Source organism: Bemisia tabaci, chromosome 4 (assembly GCF_918797505.1).
Source record: "Bemisia tabaci chromosome 4, PGI_BMITA_v3".
Taxonomy (NCBI): Eukaryota; Metazoa; Arthropoda; class Insecta; order Hemiptera; family Aleyrodidae; genus Bemisia; species Bemisia tabaci.
Genome location: NC_092796.1, coordinates 36494508 through 36516014, shown reverse-complemented (window position 1 = coordinate 36516014; position 21507 = coordinate 36494508). Strand labels below are relative to the sequence as shown.

The 21507-nt window shown below is 39.1% G+C and overlaps 2 protein-coding genes across 2 annotated transcripts in view; one reads left to right on the top strand and one right to left on the bottom strand.

Annotated features, from left to right (window-relative positions):
• The window catches only part of LOC140224498 (uncharacterized), a 37387-nt gene that overhangs the window by 13826 nt on the left and 2054 nt on the right, over positions 1 to 21507 (bottom strand). The window contains exons 2-4 of the mRNA XM_072299773.1: positions 4699 to 4895; positions 3119 to 3264; positions 795 to 822 (exon numbers count right to left, since the gene is read on the bottom strand). Coding sequence (XP_072155874.1) covers positions 795 to 822; positions 3119 to 3264; positions 4699 to 4895 — 371 coding nt within the window. The remainder of the gene's footprint in view (positions 1 to 794; positions 823 to 3118; positions 3265 to 4698; positions 4896 to 21507) is intronic.
• LOC109031575 (17-beta-hydroxysteroid dehydrogenase 13) lies at positions 33 to 20636 on the top strand. The gene is made up of 7 exons (XM_019043161.2): positions 33 to 146; positions 8824 to 9008; positions 13683 to 14018; positions 16575 to 16704; positions 17049 to 17169; positions 18377 to 18490; positions 20375 to 20636. Exons 2-7 carry the CDS (start codon positions 8856 to 8858, stop codon positions 20517 to 20519), a joined length of 999 nt encoding a protein of 332 aa, XP_018898706.2. The 5' UTR covers positions 33 to 146; positions 8824 to 8855; the 3' UTR covers positions 20520 to 20636.

Below are 21507 nucleotides of genomic sequence, written 5' to 3'. Positions count from 1 at the left end.
ATTCATATTTTTTCCCACAGAAGGAACCGGTGAGATCATTCCAGAAAAAAAAAAAAAAAAATGCACTCGGTCAGAGTCAGTCACCGCATTCGAGCTTTTTGATGTAGTTTGTGCGGACCTAGTCTCCCGTTTCTGGCGTTACGAAGGTAAGTCTCGTGAATATGAACTTTATTGGTTTTATCGTCTCAAAAAGCTTCTCCTCGCCAACTTCCATCAAAAGAAAGTATATCAGCGAAATAAAGAGGAGTACATAAAGTAAATCGTATCGTATCGTGCATGAAATTATGACCAAACAGCTTGTCTGGTATGGTCATGATGTTCAACGAATGGCAGATGATAGGTTGCCTAAGAAGGTACTAGATTGGTTCCTCCTGGGAGAAGACGAGGGGACGCCCAGCAAAATCGTGGATAGGTGGCATTCAAGATGAAATCACAAGATGCCATTTACCAGATGACCTCTGGATCGATAGGCAAGGATGGCGATTAGGTGTCGCAGAGCGCCCGGGCGCGCTGTAAAGCGACTCGAATGTATGCACCTAAAGTAAAAAGTGATTTTGAAATGAAAACGCATGCAAATGTGCTGCTTTCATTATCGATTGAAATTTCCTTGCATCTCGCCTCCCCCCCCCTCTCACGTTTTTCTTTGACTCAATTTAGAAGATCTCGGTAATAGGGATTTATCTTGATTTCCTTCAAAAGTATTTCTGCTAGGAACATGTCGTAGTAACTGGCGTGATAACCTTGCTTCATTTACTTTCTCAATGATTAAATAATTAATTAAGTAGAAAACTTACTCCATCGACGCTCAGACGGTTCCTTTGCCTAGAAACAAAAGAATAATTTGGATAAACACAAATTTAGAAAAATGTTCATTTGCACAATTTGCAAACCTTTGATATTATCTTATGATGCCTCTCCGTTAAAATCATTATTTAACCCTTAGATGCCAAAGACTTTCTATACGCGAAGTTGTGAGTTGGATCAAATTGACCCGTATTTAAAACATTGATTTTGATGGATTTTTAAATGTTATCAATGTTAATACTATGGTTTGAAGGTAAGAATTACTTATTATGAAGTCTTCCCTTATCGTTATCACACTAGCTTCTCACTCTCTCACCAACTCATCCGATATATGTAACTCCCCCTAAAAAGATAGTTGGGTCAGTTTGACGCGGCTTGGAATTTTTAGGGGTAGCTGTCCAAAATACCCCTGACACGACACAATTCTCACCAAAATACCAATTTTTAAACGTGCACCCTATACAGTGCTCGAGAAATCTCTGAACATGTTTGCAATTTTTTCCCCAGAATGATTATTGATTTAGACACATGGCGTATTTTAAGCAGACTTAATCTTAACTTTCCTCAAATTTCAAGAATAAGAGATAACAAAACGCGAGTTGAAAAAAGCGCTGAGGTACAGCTATTCGTGGTTAATGGTTTAATAAGCAAAATTGAAGGGGCGGTGGCGCGGATCGTGAACTTGCAATGCTCTGCTTTATGCTGGTGTGGTGAGGTGTCGCTCGGATTAAGGAGGAAAGTTAAAAACCAAGGCCCTATTGCGTATTTTCTATCTTCGGCTGTATTGTTCACGTAGCCCTTGGAGCACCACTACAAATAAGGCAAACAGAACCGACACAACATGGAAATAGAGCGAGGGAACGGATGCGCGTTGATGACGGCGCAGAGATACGACTATTCGGGCTTGATGGATGCCCGTGCTGCATCTTCAAAATTGAAGGCGCGATGACGCGGAAGGTGAACTCTCAATGCTCCGCTCTATGCTGCTCAGGTGTCGCTCAGATTTGGCGGAAAAATTAGAAGAAGAGGCCCGATTACTTCTCTCCCTTCTTGGACTGTGTTAACAATCGATTTTTTCTCTGTTTTCAATTTGATGTTTGATCCTTTTTTCAGGATATATTTGTAGAGCTCCATCTAAATCTCGGATGATACGATTCACGGACCGCGTGATTTAGAAAGCCTAGGGTCAATTTGTCCGACTTGGGCATTTAAGGGTTAAGTAAGGGACGTAAGAAAACATAAATCAAAACCTTAAATCTTCTCAAACTTTCGAAGAATCACGTTTCGTTTTCTATTTATTGACAGAAAATGTCTATACATACTTCTAGAATGAATGAAACTTATTGTCCTGAAAAAGGCACCGAGAAAACATTCAGACCATTTCAATGAGCAACATTGTTCTCAATAAATTCAATTACAGTTTCAGAAAACCAAATAAATGTTTTACCTTCCAAAAAATTAATTATTTAATTACTTACTTATTTTTCTTTTAACGTTCTTAATTGAGAGCATCGAAGATTTTCTAATAATTGTTATCCGTGAACAATCCGTTTGAAATTGAACAAATCGCACAATTCTCTATCAGGAGACCATCTGAATATGAGATACCTATTTTTGTAATTCACATTGCGTGCGTGTCAAACCTTATCAATCGGTAAATCGTCACCTCCCAGCGAAAGTATCACAAGCGCCATGCAACGTTTAAAAATGTCCGCCGCCATTTTATTTTTTTATTGAGAAATTGTTTGTTGAATCTATTTGAAAATTTCACTGAATTAAATCGGCAGTACAAAGAGAATTCAGTGGAGTTTTCGGACAGCTTCGTTGAACAATGCCGGCGGAAATGTTTAAAGGTCGCATGGCGCTTGTGATATTTTGGCCGAAAGGCGACGAAATATTGCCGAAAAAAAATTATTTTCATTATCTCAATCGTGGGACCTTGATCTTCACTCTTAAGACGCTCCTGTCTGAATTTTGAATAGAATCGCGTCATAGGTGGGCTATTTGGGCTAATGGGCTTCCTGCTGTTTCGTTATCACGATTCGAACGGTCATTTAGACCGTGGCAGTGAATCCTGATCGTCGTGTAACTCATTCAAGAGCAGGTATGTGAAAACCAGTGGCGTGGCGTGAATTGCGATATATCGATTGTTATGCCATTTAAACCTATGAAAAAAGATCGATTATCAGGGTGTTCGCAGCGAACACCTTAGTAATCGATTCTTTACCGTTGCTTCAAATGGCGAGATATCGATAATCGATTATTCACGCCACGCCACTGGTGAAAACAATTATTAATTTGTTGAGGAAAGTACCTCTTGCGCCCTATTCCAAGGATTGAGTATCTAGGCTCGAAATTGAGTGCTGTTTCTTGCATGCCTAATCCAAAATAGTGGTACTTAGACCGGTTTCTGCTACCCAGCCGGCGAGTTGTCACGCTCGGAAACTCTTTCTTCACGAGCTATTGTACATAAAACAAAAGAAGTATGTTGCTAAATCATTAAAAGTAAAATTTTGTTTGCTTAGTTTATAACATAATTAAAATTTCATAAAATTAGAAGGAACTTTCAATTCTGCCCTGTTTTTACCGATACTTGTTTTCGATAAGAGTCGAGTTAACCATACACCTCTGATCGGGCCAGTAAAAATCTGCTTTTCGATCTGGGCAAAAAAAATCGAATTTGAACTCGAATCGAAAATTCTGTAATTTCTCAAAGAAGTTGTTGACTGGGTAAAAATTACTTCTTTATTTTGCGTTTTTACCTAGTCAACAAAGTGCTTACAAAAGTTGTTATTCTTAATTGATAATGTATTTAAATATATTTTTCTGACTCTAAACATCCTAATGATGACAATCGTTTCAAAAAGCTTGCACAAGAATAAAAAAGTTTTTATTTAAATTCATTCTCGCACATTTTTTATCATTTTGGCCACGTACCCACTTATCAAGAATCTCGGTATTTAAATTTGATCTTTTTACTGCTCTTTTCGGTGGCACGACTAGATAGTTAAACCAGTGACGAGGCATGAATGAGCGATTATAGATATTTCCCCATTTAAAGCTACGGTAAGGAATCGATTATTAAGGTGCTCGTTGCGAATGCCCTGTTTATCGATCCTTATCCATAGATTTATTCAATCGATATACCGCAAAACACACCACGACGCACAGTAGAATGAGTCTTTGAAAGAAGTCAGACATTAAATTTTTCGCAAAAATCGTAAAATTTAACATTTATCTCGACACAATTTTAATTTTTAGGAATGTTATATGTAGACAATTTTGCGAGAAAACCAACGAAACTACTTTTAAACCACCAACATCTCATATTCATGACGATCTACGCTTTTAAAATTTTTAAATCATGTCCGACCTCTCCCATTGACTCGATCCACTGTCATAGGCGGTTCTACGGTGGTGCCAGTGGATGCCGGGCAACCCCGGGCAAAAATTAAGTACGGTTATCGGAACCGTGAAATTACTGCTTTTAAAGATTCTGTATTCGCTCACACTGAGAAAAAATCCCAGCGATTTACATGTTTTAAACAGAATTAATATTGATAGCCGTGTTTTACAAAGATTTTACTGTTTTTTTATGGTAAGATTGTGGTTTTGATGGAAAGTTTTGCTAAAAATTTTCTACATTGAATTTATGGGTATTTAAGTAGAGTGGAAGGAGAGAAAAAGAGAAAGGAGGGTAGGAAAGGGATAAAACTTGAGAGCCGAAACTTGGGCCTCCCCTGAGCGACCGTCTCCTTCGGGGCCGGTTTCCGACATTTTCCACCTCTGGGCACCCCCAAGCATGAAGGTCTAGAACCGCCTATGTCCACTGTGCGACGCCACGCCACTGGATTATTGGTGCGAGGCAGAGAAATGGACAAAATCCAAAAGCACCTTTCCAAAACTGGAGGCGTTGATGAGATCGCACGAGCGGAGTGAAAAAAACTCAGCGTAGTGATTGTAGAGAACGAGGCGGGGGATCGAGACACCCTCTGTGACGCAGTAGTTTCGCCTCAGCCATAGCAGGATAGCCCTAGTTGAATGAGGCACAGCTGAGTCTCCCGACTGACTTGATTCATTTGTCTCCCAACCTGTGGATGAAAAAATCAAGTGCGATAACTCAATGGATGATAGTCGAGGGGCTTACGGACAAGGTGCATAGGTGCAGTTTTTTTAAAAAATTGAGTTATTAATGATTTCAAGTGATACTAGTCTTAATGCATATTCTGTGAAAATTTCGCTCCCAAATCCCAATTTTTAAGCATCAAAAAGTCAGTTTGAACTATCTTTCCGCAATAAGGATCCATGTAATTACGAAACTTTAAACACGTATTTCTCGAAATGGCAAAAACTGCCCCTCTGCACCTTGTCCTCCAAGCCCCTCGGTCGTTCTGCGCGTTCTGTTTCCACTCAATAAGAGGGGGGGAAAGTATGTGGAGCAGATTGCGGATTTAAGGCAACCAACTACTCAATTTTTTTTTTATTTTTTATTTTTTTATTCTTACTATATTATAATAAAAGACGGTAAGCTGATTCAAACGATTTATAGGTTATGATTTGTAAGTGAGAAAGAATATTAAAAATATTTCAAACATATGTACGTCAGTAGAAAATAAAGAGTATAATCAGTAGTAATCGGTAGGTATAACCAGTACCCTTTTTTTGTTTTCATGCATCTGGAAAGGTGGGCTTCTCCGACTTTAGTTACACTTTTCTCAGGAACTACTGAAGATATCTTAACTTTTTTTTAAATGAACAGCAAAGCGAGCGCTATTCGTAGACCCAGGATGAAAGCCTTACAAGTAATTTCAAAATCATAAAAAAGGTTTTTTCTAAAAAAAAAAAAACCAATCATGCGTAATATGACGGATTGTGCTAAAGATGTATACTTGCAGGAATTACAACTTGGCAACATTCGAATGATCATATTGCATTCCTCCTTTGTACTACCACGCAAATTAATTCGAATGAATGAACCGTGTGCATCCCCCACTCCCCTCGCGGCTCACTCCTCATGCCGTTCATGAGAACCAATAAAAACCGTGTTAAGAAAAAAGTAACATGAAAGTCAAAATTATGCCAAATTCCCCCCCTAGAAGTTTTAAATTTGAGATGAAAAAATTTTCCCTGATATTTTTAAACAATGAAAATTAATTGTAAAAGACATTGTTTGAAAACGCGGAGGAAGAAAATTCAGAAGTTTTCCAGGAAATTCGCATTCTGTCGCAGGATATTTGACAACATTTGAATAGTCATACTCAGTTTTTTTTTGGTACAGCACAGCGCTTCCTCATTTTATTACACACCGATCCCTCATCTGTCCCCTTCTTTCTCCCACGAGTCTCGCCACGCGCTGACCCTTCAAACTTTCATCATGTGCTAATCAAAAACCAATATTGTAGATGCAGTTTCGTTCCCTCTTAGATATATTGATACATTATGAAGCTATTGAGCTAAAGCATCCAGCAAGGCTTGCATTTCTACATTCTTGCTGCTAACAAGCTTTACGGTTTTGCAGCAATATTGTTTTATCTATTTTTTCCCCCTCGAGTATCTCAATCTTAAGATTTCTTCCGAAGCTTTTATCTCAAGATCATCTTCCCTCGATGCGATATATTGATGGCTCAAGTCTAAAAATAGGTAACTCCATTACAGCGTTTGAAAATCTCCTTTCATGTTTTGAATTTTACGAGAATAAAAATATGGCACATATTATATACCTTTGAAATTATCCCTGAATATTTGCGAGGGAATGAAAAACGATCGCAGGAAGTTTCAACATATTTTTGAAGAAATTACAGTGAGTGATAACTTCAAAGTCAAGTCATAATCATAGATATGGGTTTCACAACTTCGGCCGTTGATATGTTGAAATCTTGGACCTTCATGGTTTGACCGGACTAATGATATCAATTTGAGCATGTTTGCAATAGACTCCGTGAAATTAGTGAGCTCAAAAATATCAAACATTTTCATTGCAACCATTTCGCAGATTTTTCAAATAAATTGGAATTAAAATTAAGATGAACTGGAAAATAATATCAATAACGTGTACATTTTTCGCTGCAGAGAAAACAAAGGAAACATTCCCGATTTTTCTTGTAAATAAGAACTGCACACCTAGGGTGAAGCTTATACCTACCCTACTGCAAATTCTGCATACATAACGGATTTTGAATAGAGACATTTTCCGCGTGTTTCTTCGTGTTATTTTATAAATGGCATATTTGAACTAGCCGTTACCATCATGCTACCAAAATCAATAACATAACAAGAAACGAAAAATCATGAAAAAATGTTATTTGCTCATTCTATAATAAATCTAGTACTACTTTGAAATCGAGGCACTGGATCCGAAAAGGGCACTTCTCGGTTGCAGTGTTTCAGAGTATCCTCTGATTTTTCATTCATTGTAAGGAAAGTGAATGCATCCATTTTACTAAAAATTTTACTGGATATCCCTTATGATTTAACATTTTCTATGGAAAGAATGCTGGGAAAACCACCCAGTCATTAAAGTCGTCTCCAACAGTGGCGTGGCGTGACTATATCCGGTAGGCGTTCGGTAGGAGTGTTAACTTTAGGGGGGGGGGGGTCAGAAAGGTTCACTCCCCTTCCTTAAAGGGGGGTTCGGGGGGCCTCCCCCGGAAACTTTTTAAAAAATGAAGCCGCAAGAACACGATTTCAACCCTTTCTGGTGAAAATTGTGTCGGTAAATTGCCATTGAAATTTTGTTCTTTTTACCGATCGGTTTCCTGTAATTTATTTTGTTAAATGATAACGTATTTTCGCAACACGCACCTGCAGAGAGAGGTGGGAGAGGGAGACTGGGAAACTGGGAGATGCGGCCCGCAGGCGCAAGGGGGGAGGCGGAGGGCGAATCGCGGCATAGAGGAAATTCGGCGGTTCGCAAACCCCTGCGGACCACTGCTATAGGAAACAGCTGGACTGATGAGCGGCTCTCCTCTCTCGTTCTTTTCCCCTCCCTTTTCTCTCTGCTGTGTTCCCTCCGCGAGCACGGTCCGCACTTGTCTCCGAACCCAATGCTCACGCTCCGCTCTGCGCCGCGCGCCGGTGCCTCTCCTCACTCGTGTACCCTTTGTCCCTTCATCATTGCACCCAGGTTCTCTGTCCTCACCGTACGCAGATCATCCAGGTTCGGTAGCCGGTGCGGACCACGCGTCAAAGGATTTTCTCTCTCCGCCGCGCCACATGCCGCTGTCGGAAGCCAAGCGCCCGATACTTATTTGCGATCTACTATTCTGTATTCCTCGAGTTATTATATATTGCTTCCCACATTCTTAGCCATAATTTATTAATTGTTTCAAAATATTTTAGGGTGTTCGGCGAACACTGCGAACCTATGGACGCCACGCCACTGGTCTCCAAGGGATTAATTAGCAACAGAGATTCTGAGACACCGCAAGCGAGAAGGGCCCTTTTTGCATCCAGAGCCTCTCTTGAATTACCTCACACACTAATTTCTAAAGAAGAATATAAATCTTGTTCATAAATCTTAAATTTAATGCACTTTCTGCCACATTAGAAAAGGAAAATTAGAGACAATTCCTTAGACCCATAATTAATAACCGGCTTATTAATTTTTCACTCCAAATATCTTTCAACACCTAACTTAAGCGAGGAAGTAAGAAAGACTATAAAATAATAAATAAAAAATAAGTAATACAGACAATACTGAAGACTCTTCCAGTGGAAGCATTTTTATTTTATTGTAAAATAAATAAAAGTCAGGATAATCAGAATACCGACGAGGTATTCTCCTAAGATCAAGAGAGTGTTTAGGAAAAAATGTTGAATTACTCCCATAAATGTAGTACCTATAAAATTGAGAAAATTTGTGCGTTTGATCATGAGCGTTTGGTTTTTTGCGTCAGAATTTTTGGCGTCAAAGCTACCTGAGCTTACCATATTGTATAGAGTAGGATAGAATTTTAAGTGCTGATCTTCATGATGAGATAAATGATGAGCATCTAAATGAAGTTCTTTTATTTTTTACAGGTTTTAGGCGCGTAGAACTAACACGTGGTGAGATGACCGAGCAGCGGACACTACCGAGAGAATTCACTCTGTTGGTGTTCCAAGTAATATGGCTCCTCATCATGCTGATACCAACGTGCCTTTGGGCTTCGTTGATGACAATCTTACCTTCGAGGAGGAAGTCACTGAAAGATGAAGTTGTTTTGGTAATTGAAGTTTTCTTTTCTTCCTTTAAAAAATCCGAATATCCTCTGAAATACAATATTAGGATGGCGAAATTCCCAAGCCGTGTATCTCAGTTTCTGATGTTACAGACTTCCCACTTAGCATTTTTTAACGGATAAAACGCGTTATTTTAAAAGGAAGTTGCGATTTTTCTACGATTTTTTGGCGATAAAATCGCGAGGATCATCAACATCGGAGCGACTATTCTCATTCTTGTCGCAATTTCATCTCTATGAAATCTCGTTTGATAAAATCGAAATTTTATCTCTGTTTATCACGACTCGCGAGCTCTTTAACTAAAAAATGCGAAATTTTGTGGACAAGAAAGGACGTTTTAAGTCAAAATAATATCTCAAGAATTTTTTTCCGGTGTTATTCATTAAATTAAATTGTAAACGCATTGTTCAATAGCAAATGCCAAACGATCTAATGGAGCTATCAATAGAACAAGGTCAAATGCTGTGATTGGTCCGAGTCATCGAATAAGCCTATCATAACACCTAACCTTGATATATAGATAGCGAGGTTTAATCGCGTGACATTCGTTATTAGTCAACAATAGAGTTCTTTCAACATTTAATCAGTGATTAATCAGTCTGAATCTATCATTTATATTACTAACGGATAGTTCAGTTTTAATGATGACAAAAAAAAAAATTAGTAGCTATCCAGGCCCTTAAATTAAATCAAAAGAAAATCCTTATTAAAATAGTTAACCATCTTAATCAAAACATTAACATTAAGTAAAATCATCATAATGACCTCATTTGTGGGATCAAAGTTCAGTGACTCTCACTAAAGATAAACGATTTTATCATGATTGATTTAAAAGATCAACACTTACTTTAAGCTGTTTGATGATCTTGAATTTTCTAACCAAACAGAAAACCCAAACTGAAAACCCCCTTAGAGAACGATGGAATCCTAAGGATAGAAAATTTCACCCTTCGAGTTTCTACAAATTTCTTTCAAAATCTGCGCAGAACTTTTTTCTTCGTACAATTAAACGCTATCGGATTATGGCTCCAATAAATCACCACGAAATCTACTCAGCAGGCTCTTCCAGAATATCAGTAAAACCCATTCAGCGAATTTTATTCAGAGGTAATACTTTTGCGCCAGAACCTCCCAGGTCAGAGCCGGATTTAAGGGGTGGCCACATGGGCCGCGGCCCATGGCGGCAAATCTAGGGGGCGGCAAATTTTACAATTTTTTTAAATGTAGGTATAAAAAAATCGGATTTAGAAAAAAAAACTACAAACGAGAAAAGGCGACAAAATCTCCCATTTCCTGAGAGAATAGTAATTTCTAATTTTGTCGTCTTTCAGTATTACAAAAGACAGCACATTTAATTAGTCGAGTTAAGAGAGAAACCAAACATGCAATTTGGCCTGGAACAGCGCGGTTTAGAGAGAAATGATGACGAGGACTTGAGATGAAAAGGAAAAGCCCTCGGCGCGGCGGTCGGCATGTAACACTTATTAGCACCTACGAGACTGCATGAATACTTCACGCATTGCATCGAACACAGTGCGGTCACTGCGATCAGCGTGAAACGCATGGCGCCTACAAGCCTGCGTGAATACTTCACGCATTGCGTCAAACCCAGTACGGTCAACAGCGGCCGGCGCGGCGTGAAACGCACAGTGCCTACAAGACTACATAAATACTTCACGCATTGCGCCTTCACACAGTGCAGTCTGCGCAGCGCGGCGGGCGGTGCATGTTAAAGTCATTAAACCACATTTATGTTCGTTCTTTCATGATTATTTCGTTCATTTCTGATGAAATGAAGGCCTCGTCCACACAGGGATAGGTATACGGAACTTAACTTTCGCGCAAAGTTCCGAGAACTTTTGCTAATAGTGTTGACAGGGCTTTCCCAAAAAATGTGTCCAACACGAGTAAACGCGTCTTATGCACCCCTCTCCCTCCGGCACGTTTACTTGATGGCTTTTATTGATGACTCAAAACGAATGAGAAGGGGCGGCAAAATACAGGCGGCAAGTAGGCAAATCCGGCTCTGTCCCAGCTGCCATTTTATTTTGAGTAATTCCGATTCGATGACTTATGAATCGCAACGTTGGTACCCAATTTTGGTACCGCCTCGCGAGGTGGTCCTAAAAAAGGTTTGATCTATCGAAAACCGACGGGCCGAATCTGCTATCAACGGTGTCCATTAGTGTTGATGGTTGATGAGACAAAACCGGGCAGAACTAGATTACCTTTATGGACAGAGTATGGCCATTCGTATCTTTTTACCACAGGAGAACTGTGCCGCTTTTTAATCGGTCAACGGGTTTTTAGGCTTCATGATGCTCTTACGACCATAAATAAACAAACAAGACTTACCTACCGTAACATTGAAAACCGGCGCTCCGCTTCGCTCCGCGCCGGTTTTTTGGGGGGGCTTCGCCCCCCCAAGCCCCCCCAGGACGCGCGCTTCGCACGCGTATTGTAGACGCGCGCTTCGGGCGCGCTTTTTAGTTTGAGTGTCCATTCCAGTTGTTCTGTCTTCTTAAGTGACCCGCGCGTCCACCGCGGGAAGAGTGTATTTTCCGAAGGGGGGGGGGGGGTCAATCTGTAAGGGAATGAATTCATTTCTTGAGCACAAGATGGTAGTTGCGTACGTTGCCAGCGAACGCGCTGCGAAAGGTTGTGACGGTTAAATGGTGAGATTTTGTTCAAGAACAGATCATTTAACCTGACCCACTGTGCGACGAACAATTTGTCCAGAATCTTCCTTCCCCTGACCCACTGTGCGACGAAAAGTTTGTCCAAAAACTTTCTCCCCCGACCCACTGTGCGGCCCTGCTCCGGCCGGCTCCCCTCATGCCGCGCACCCCTCGCCTAAAACTTTCAAAGCTCGCCATTTTTAAACGGCTCGGCCGATTTAGCTCAAATTCAATACCAAACCAGTCCTAGGGGAGAACTACCACCCGTAAAAATTTCAGCTCAAAATATTCACTTTCGCTCGAGTTATCGAGTGGACAAGATTTGACCTCCCCCCACTTTTGAGCCCCACCCCTCAAAATCTTTTGCCTCAAATTTCAATTTTTTTTCGCAGAATAGTAGTTCTAATGAGTCTCTACAAAATGCAAAAAAATTGGTCAAAATATCTTTCAACGTAAGAAAGATATAACTACACAAAAATCGAAAAATCTTAAAAAGGCGGAAATACATACATACATACATACATATATACATACATATATACATACATACATAAACTTGCCCCACATATCAACAATTAAGATCCAAAATTTTCCCTCTACTTTCTGACCTCCATACCATCCTTTCAAAGTATTTTCATGAAATCCCTCCCTTTTTTAAACGAATTAATCTCCAAATTTAATGTATTCTTTCCTTGCCCATCTCCAAATTTAATGCATTCTTTCCTTGTCCTAAATTTTAATTTTCTACTACCCTTTTTGTGACTCCTACTTCTTAAATATTTAAATTATGTTTTTTTGACGATCTCTCCTCATCTACGGTGTTAATGGCTTCAATGTTAAAGCACCAAATAAATGTATTTACCAACCAACCATACATACATATATATATACACATGAATTTGAATGGCATATATTTTCGTGATCTACGACCCGTGATCGGTGCTCTTCACAATGTCTCAGGTCTGGATTCGACATCATGGGAGAATGCAATAGTGTATTTCCTTCGGAAAATACACTAATAAAATTTGAAAAAATTTCAATTATACAGCCGTAACAATTTAAACCAGCATATCTATGAATAACACATGAAAACACTGTTGAATCTCCTTTCGCCTTTACCACAGGAGGATGTAAGATGTGCATAACCTCAAACTTCTTCTTCTTCTTCTGTTGGTTTACTGGCTTGTATTCCATACGTGGAAACCTCAAACTTGCTTGCTGATAACAGCCATCTTGTTTGCAAGGCAGATAAAGAATGGTGGTCGCATTTCGTACCCTCTTGACGTCATACGGCATCGGGTACGTTTCGGGTACATCCTACTTGCATGGCAAAGCATGTGCCCTCTGCGCGTCACAGCCTTTAAAATGGCGGCTCAACTCGAAATGCGACCACCCTTCTTCATCCGCCTTGTCTTGTTTGTTTATTTACGGCCATGAGAACATCGTGTCAGCCTATTCTCTCGCGACCAATGAAAAACCGGCACAGAAATGGCCCTACTCAGTCTATAAAGGTACTCAAGGCAGAACTTTCCAAAGAGGTTCAGAACTTTGAATAAAATTCGCTTATTGCCTAATGTCATTTTTGGACGATCCTATATAAATCGCCTAGTGTCCATTGTACCAACAGTGATTTCCTCTAGAGTCCCTTTATACTGAGAGTCAAGACAATGTGGATCCATTTCTGATTGGTTCCCGTATTTTAGGCCTTCACAGTGTCACAAACGGGAATAAAGATTACATTTTCACCGATTGCAAAGATTATAATCTGGAATGGACCAGGGAATTACGCATTCGGCAAGGAACAAACGGAATGAGAGAAGGAACGGAGAAAGGAATTTAAGAATGGGTCAATCAAAAATTACAAAGAACGTTCAATTTCTGTAATCTTTACATTCCCGTTTGTGACTCCGTGAGGGGTGTTGTCTTGACTCTCAGTAGAAAGGGACTCTAATTTCCTCTACATTTGTGATTTTCGAACAGATCACGGGGGCCGGGAACGGGTTGGGCGAGGAGCTGGCGATGCAGATGGCGAAGAAGGGATGTAAGTTGGCTCTGGTGGACGTCAAGGTGGAGGCCGTCACCAAAGTGGTCAACGAGATCAATTCAAGGCACGGGTGCGTGGCGAAGGCCTACATCGCCGATCTAGGGATCCCTGAGGACATCTCGACCTTGGCGCAAATAATCTCGGCCGACTTCCAGGGAGTCGACATCCTCATCAACAACGCTGCCCTCTGTTTTGGCGGCGTCAACACCCACGAGCACAAGGACCACGAGATTGAAACTATGTTCAGGGTTAACGTTATGAGTCATTTCCGGGTAAGCAACGTCGCAATACCATATTCAAATACACCTCTACACCGAAATAAAAGGATGCTGACATAATAACATATTGGATGTAAAAAAATGTGCGACAACTCACAAAACACTAAATTAACCGCCGGAGCAGTTACTACAGCAATGTCAAGATGAAAAACTAACTGTTGTGGCGGTTAACTCAGCGTTTTGTGAGTTGTCGCACACTTTTTTACATCCAGAACATTAAATCAGCATCCCTTTTTCTCGGCGTAAGAACATAATTGGAGCGCAGTGGGGCGAAAGACTTTTTGGAACACCTTCCCGGGATCTGTATTCAGCACAACCAGATTTATGGTCATGACAACTAAAATTATTGATGAGTCGACTGAAATTATTGGTGCGACGACCTGAATTTCATTGGGAGGGATTCCGATCCACAGAATCACGTTTCTACTATTGATCTCTCCATTCAGAGGTTTTAATGACTCTCTTTTGTTACGGTGTACCTTTAAATAAATATACATTCATAAGCGTATAACGAACCACTTTTTCCAGTGGCGTGGCGGCGGCGTGGCGTGCTTTGCGATGTATCGATTGATCTGCTATTTTAACCTATGGAAAAGGATCGATAAACATAGTGTTCGCACAAACACCTTAATAATCGATTCTTCACCATGACTTCAAATGGGGAAATATCGATAATCGATCATTCGCACCTAGCCTTCGGCTTTTTCTGCCGACTTCCGGCCATGTGATATTCACAATTATTTTAACCACGTAATCAAGGAAAAGACGCCACAAACTGTTCTCTTGCATTGAGAATGATGACGGATGAAAGTTTAGGTGAGCACTCTGCGAGGCAAATTTTTGCAAATTACTTCCAGAAGTAACTTTTACACTGAAGGAAAGAGGAAGACACAGTGCGGAAACATGCAGTCTCTAAAAATGTCGTCCTTCTGATGTTAGAGCATATCTCAATATTTCCACGCGAGCCATGTTCTCTGCAAAGAGCCTCGCCAAGTTTAGCCCCTTTTTTTTATACCCGAGTTGGTCAACCGGACAGTGCTCAAATGAAAGCCAATGGTAAGGCAAACTTCCATGCAAAGTTTCAACTTGAAGTGACCCCTCGTTTAGGCTGTACAGCGTTGCCAATTTTCTAGTTTCATGTGCTAAAATCAAGGATATTGGACTATTAGTCCGGTGCGTAAGTAGACTAGTACACCTGAGTTGGTCAACAGGACAAGGCTTAAACAAAAGCTTATGGTAAGGCAAACTTCCAGGAAAAGTTTCAACTTGAAGTGAAACCTCGTTTAGGCTGTACAGCGTTGCCAATCTTCCAGTTTCATGCGCTATACTCAAGGAATACTGGATTCATCATGGTTGAACAGGCTCGTACACCCGAGTTGGTCAACGGGACAGGGCTCAAACGAAAGCTTATGGTAAGGCAAACTTCCAGGAAAAGTTTCAACTTGAAGTGAAACCTCGTTTAGGCTGGACAGCGTTGCCAATTTTTCATTTTTATACGCTATACTCAAGGAATACTGGATTCATCATGGTTGAACAGACTAGTATACCTGAATTGGTCAACGGGACAAGGCTCGAAAGAAACCTCATGGTAAGGCAAACTTCCATGCAAAGTTTCAACTTGAAGTGAAACCTCGTTTAGGCTGTACAGCGTTGTCCCGAATTCCTCGATTTTAGCACATAAAAATGAAAAATTGGCAACGCTGTACAGCCTAAACGAGGTTTCACTTCAAAGTGAAACTTTGCATGGAAGTTTGCCTTACCATGAGCTTGCGTTTGAGCCTTGTCTCGTTGACCAACTCGGGTATACTAGTCTGTTCAACCATGATGAATCCAGTATTCCTTGAGTATAGCGCATAAAAATGAAAAATTGGCGACGCTGTACAGCCTAAACGAGGTTTCACTTCAAAGTGAAACTTTTCCTGGAAGTTTGCCTTATACCATAAGCTTTCGTCTGAGCCTTGTCTCGTTGACCAACTCGGGTATACTAGTCTGTTCAACCATGATGAATCCAGTATTCCTTGAGTATAGCGCATGAAACTGGAAGATTGGCAATGCTGTACAGCCTAAACGAGGTTTCACTTCAAGTTGAAACTTTTCCTGGAAGTTTGCCTTACCATAGGCTTTCATTTGAGCACTGTCCGGTTGACCAACTCGGGTATAAAAAAAGGGGCTAAAAAACACCACTTTTTGGCGAGGCTCTTTCTTTGCTTTCCGGGTCTCTTGTAAGAATAGACTGATATAGTGGCCACGTCTTTCGATAATATGCGCCAAAATAATCGAAGTCTAATTATAACCAGTTTTAACTTTGCCGCGATTGGAAGCGCGGTAAAAATAAAACAGCTACTTAGAGGATTGAATTTTTTGAGTTTGAGGTTGTTTTTGTTTACAATTCGACCTGCGAATATGTCGATCTATCTAATGACGTAGTTACTAAATCAGTCTATAGAAATACGCCGTTACGTAAGAGGAGCGATGAAATATATTGTCTTGGAGAGCTTTTTAAAATTGTACTAAATCAGAAGATGCGACCAATGACCATCATATTTGTAGATGATCCGAGAGTTCCTACCGGGTATGCTGAGACGAAATCATGGGCATGTCGTTGCAATATCTTCCGTTTTAAGTCTCATAGGAGGTCACGACGCGTCTCTCTACACTTCAACAAAATGGGCAGTCACAGGTCAGTTCAGAAAGGCTTGAATTTACATACGTTACTGATTTTTAGTGAAATTCCCAGTTTGTCACTTCTAAAGTGTAAAAAATAAGTATTTTATGTCCATTTTCATACGCAACTCAGAAATATGTTTCTAAAACTTTTCAGACATTGATTTAAACTGATTAAAAAATTACTCTGTGGCTTTAATTTCTTATTTTAGTTACTTTTGGTTTTTAAAAAATGATAGAATTTGACTTTAAATCGTATGAAAATGCATGCAGATCAGCATAAGTTATCCCTTTAAGCATCTAAAAGCCGATATTAACGTATAATTCTGAGAAACGCCTGGCATTTTTTCCATTTTTAAGGTATGATGCACTCTTTGCGAGATGAACTCGAGAGAATCCCCAATAATGCAGTTCAGATCTCTAACGTGTGCCCATACTTCATCAGCTCTGGAACGTACGTGTGCAAATTATGGAGTAATAGGTAAATTATTAAAGCTAATTTTATAAGTTACGAATAATAACAAACTTGTGACACTGTGACAGCCGTATCTTGTTTTCGTAATTTTTGACATGTATTATTGGATAGAATCTATGGACCTTACATTTAAGCGGGTACTACTGAAGAGATTCAGTATGTTTTTCCTTTTTTTTTTTTTTTATTTATTCACTGATATTTGGGTTATTCATATGCTTTGTATGAGATACGATGTAAAAGCTGATGTAATCATCATTATTTTTTCTTGCTCAGAATTCTCCTGATAAATATCTAAAAATTGCAGATTATCATAGGATAAGCCTAATTCTCCCCCCTCCCCTCCACGGCGGGCTTTTCTGCAAGATAAGTTTTTGGAATTTTTCCCATCTCTTTACAGACACATTTCGAGCTCTATTACAGCCAGAGACTTCAGTATTTTATTTCTAAAAGAACTAGAATTTCATCTCTTATTTCCGCAAGGTGATGATTGGCATATGACTTTGATTTATTATATGAAAAAGAAAAAAAATCTGTCTAGAGAAAATACCAACGGATCAAACCGTCGTTTTTTTAAAGAATGTAGTTCAGTACACTTTGCGGACCCTCCCCCCCCCCCCCCCCCAAAGGGATCAAATTGACCGGCCACTACAGCCTCTTAGTTGTAAGTACCTAAGTATGCCAAAAACCAGACTTGCAGATTTTTAATATTAAGTCGCATCGAATACGGTTTGAATCAATTGCAACTATGCAGTTAATCATCTGCATCATGAAACGTGTCAAATTATATATGCTCGATACAGACAAAAATACACGGAAAAAAATGGATTGTTGTTTTAACAATTAAATTGTTAAAACAATTAAATTGTTAAAACATACGTACGACATGATCAAATGTACATTTTACAGTAATGGAAAGCTAAGCTAACCACGGGGATGGTCAAATTAGCATTTTTTTTATTGTAAAACCCGCATTGAAACATGTCGGACAATTTCTTTAACTACAAAATTGTTAAATCAGCAATTTCATTTTTTCCGCGTATGTCGACGTTCTCTTAAACGTTTTAAATTTTTCATAATTTATCTGTAATATGAAATTCTATTGATTCTCCAATATTTTAAATACGAATTGGAATTCAACATACTTGGAATTAAACATAAAATTTCTTCTTTATCATCATCCATGAAGCTTCTTTGTTTTTTCATCCTTTGTTAGATTGCCAGACGTATCATTGGAGTATGCTGCGAAATGTGCAATTAACGGTATCGAAGAAAATAAGTTTGAATTCACAATCCCATCGTATCATTACCCTTTTTACCTGGCGCTAAAGTAAGTTTGGGCAATATTTCGCCTCGTTACTCTATATCATCCTATACGCGTGTAAAACTATGTAATTATACTCTATCTTAGTTGAGACATCATTTGCAGAGGCAACGTGTAAGTTTTGAAGTGACGCTCAGATTCTGTACCTATTAAATTTGTCGCAAACCGAACAAACACCACCCTGATATTTATTACAAAAATTTGGGGAAAATATGGGAGATTTTTTAGGTAATATTCAAGCAGGATCCTCTTATCATCTACCTGCAAATTGAGGACAAAGTTGAACAATCGCACAGCATTTGAAATCTTGCACATCATTTCTACGATAAATGACTCACAATCAGTTACGAAGCGTTAGAAGCTTATTCTTACAAGACAATTTTATCTGATGATTTTGCATTCTTTAAAGTTTTACAAAGAATTTTTTTGAGATGGTAAGCTGATAGTAAGACGGTTAAAAGCTTACTCTTCTAAACAATTGTGTCTTATAATGTTGCGTTGCGTTCTTTAACATTTTGAAAGAATGTTTTTGAGATGATATAAGAGAAACGGCAAAATTTGGAACAAAAGAAACAGGAGCTCCAAATGATCACAAAAGAATATTGTATGACGTTTGAAGCGAATTTTCATCGTAATTTGGTTGTGCGCTGAATGCATTAGTTATGTTAAAAAGTACACCGACAGATCGGTTTGTTGGTGAAAATGTTTTCTGTCTGGTTGACATACGCCAATGATTTGCTATGGTAATGTGAAAAGGATCTGGAAATGGAACAGTTGATTGGCTCTGTTGTACGCAAGAAATACAGCCAACTGAATACAGTGTATTCAAGAAAGTGTTATAAGAAAATGTATTTATTAGAAAGTGTATTCAATACACTTTTTTTAGGCGAAATCGCATGAAAATCAAGTTGGGCACGTCAGAAAAGTCTGAAATCCATTTCTTAGTGCGCATGCGCAATCTGCGTGGTATACAACACTATCTTCCAAGTTTCCCGCGTCTGCGGACAGTTTTTCCCAGTCACCATGCACCGACCAGGTTTGCACAGACAGAAGAGTCAGAAAAACTAATTTGAGTAAACAAACGATTTCACCACCTTTTTATAATGTATGATTTCAAGCGTTTTCAAGCGGTTTTTTTTTCGTTTTCTTCCTTTATTTTGCGAAAACAAAATCCCTAAATGAATTAAAATCTTACGCAAGGTGAGTTTATAACATTCGCTAGATTGTTTGCTTATTTAGGTTAGGATTTGCTTATTTAGTCTTTCTCAGGGCAAACCTGACTGTACCGGCTACTAAAAAAAAAGACTGCTCGCGTACGCGGTAATTTTAAAGAGAGTGTCACAAACTGCGCAGATTGTGCGCTAAGGAGTAAATTTCAAACTTTTTTAATATGACTAACGTGATTTTCGAGCTAATTTGGTCCGCGTTAAGCAGAAAGGAACCAAGCCACATCAGTTGTTGCCAAATTTAATTGGAAAATTGAATTTTTTACATGGAAACGGTTGTGCGGATTTTTGTGCAAAGTTCAGTGAATTTTCTGTATCGTACGAGGTAAATTATACAACATTTCCAACAGAGTCTACACAAACGTTCTCTTCTAAAAAATTAAATTACCCAGTTAAATTTGGCAATATCTGATGTGGCTTGGTTCCTTTCTGCTAAACGCGGTCCATTTATCATTAGAAAATGCATCCCGTCGGATGTATCTCTTGCCAGACCCACTGTGCGATGGGTATAAAACTGTTAATCCTCTAAGAAAAGTTCAACTTTGTCACCCATTACCGTTTCCGTGCATATTTTATTGTATTTTTGTATTATTATTTTTTTTTAACTTTGTCAATCAGTTTATTTGTATGTATTTGATCGATTTTCATCCCCTCTTTGTTTTAGGATTGTGCCTCGAAGTATCGTTAAATATTTCCGCAAAATATTTTATGCAAACGCGACACCCCTAACCGAAGAAGAGAGAGGCATAGTGATCCCTCTAAAATCAAGAGTTAAACTGGTAGATGGATGTCATCATGATGACCGCTAGCAATGTCATCGTGATAATTAGTAATGTTTTCCTAAGTCTTCGAAGTGGCTTAAAAGATGAGTTAAGCTGGTAAGTAGATGAAATCAGGTCGGAAAAACATGAGGAAGAAAAATATTTTTAGGTTTTTACTCGGGTCTTAATCTATAGGTTTCCATTTTCTTCCTCCCTGACACTGTATATTCTTCTATTACAGGAGTAACTTTTTCTTCCACGCAGTAAGGTTATAAGCTTGGCACCTCGTGTGCCAATTTTTCAACCCTCCCTTTCTGCTAGAGAGATAAGAATGACTAGATTTAATTGATTTGTTATCGCTGTTCTTTACTGATTTTGTGTAATTGTGTTCACCAAGTTCCTTTATTAAGTGTAAGTTCCTTGCAATAAAAGAATTAAGTATTATCTTGTTATGTTCCATTCCGTTCTATATTTTCTGTTCATTCTTTAAGAAGGAGCTACGGCCACAGGCCTTCACTGGAAAAAAACTCATTGGATCTAGAGTCCAGACTCTTAAAAACATCGACAAGAAAAAATACTCTTGATTCAATCAGATTTAAGCTTAAATCAAGAACCAAGCCTCTTGATTTGAGCGGATTTCCTTTGGATTTAAGCTTAAATCTGATTGAATCAAGAGTCTTTTTCCTTGTCAATGTTTTCAAGAGTCTGGACTCTAGATCCAATGTGCGTTTTTTTTTTTTTTTTTTTTTTTTTTTTTTTTTTTTTTTTTTTTTTTCAAGTGTTAAGCTAGAGGTATGGTTCGACTTGACATATTTCTGACTGTTAATTGTCCCAAAATACCCGGAGAACGTTCCTCTACCCAAGTAGCACAGAACCTGCAGATCGCAAAAAATTGTATTTAAATTGTAATTATTGGTGCTGTAGCAGAGTGTTGTGTATGTTGCCTATCCACTGATTGAAGGGGCACCTCTTGTCGTGTCGCGCTTCGGGCCTGACGTCCCTTCAAAGTACCCTAAGAATTACTATTCTGTCTTTG

What these genes read in the sequence shown, in the direction of transcription:
- LOC109031575 (XM_019043161.2), top strand. Translation starts at nt 8,856, where the DNA reads ATGACCGAGCAGCGGACACTACCGAGAGAATTCACTCTGTTGGTGTTC. An exon ending in AACAAAATGGGCAGTCACAG is followed by an intron (nt 16,705 to 17,048) that starts GTCAGTTCAGAA and finishes TCCATTTTTAAG; the next exon opens with GTATGATGCACTCTTTGCGA. An exon ending in CCTTTTTACCTGGCGCTAAA is followed by an intron (nt 18,491 to 20,374) that starts GTAAGTTTGGGC and finishes TCTTTGTTTTAG; the next exon opens with GATTGTGCCTCGAAGTATCG.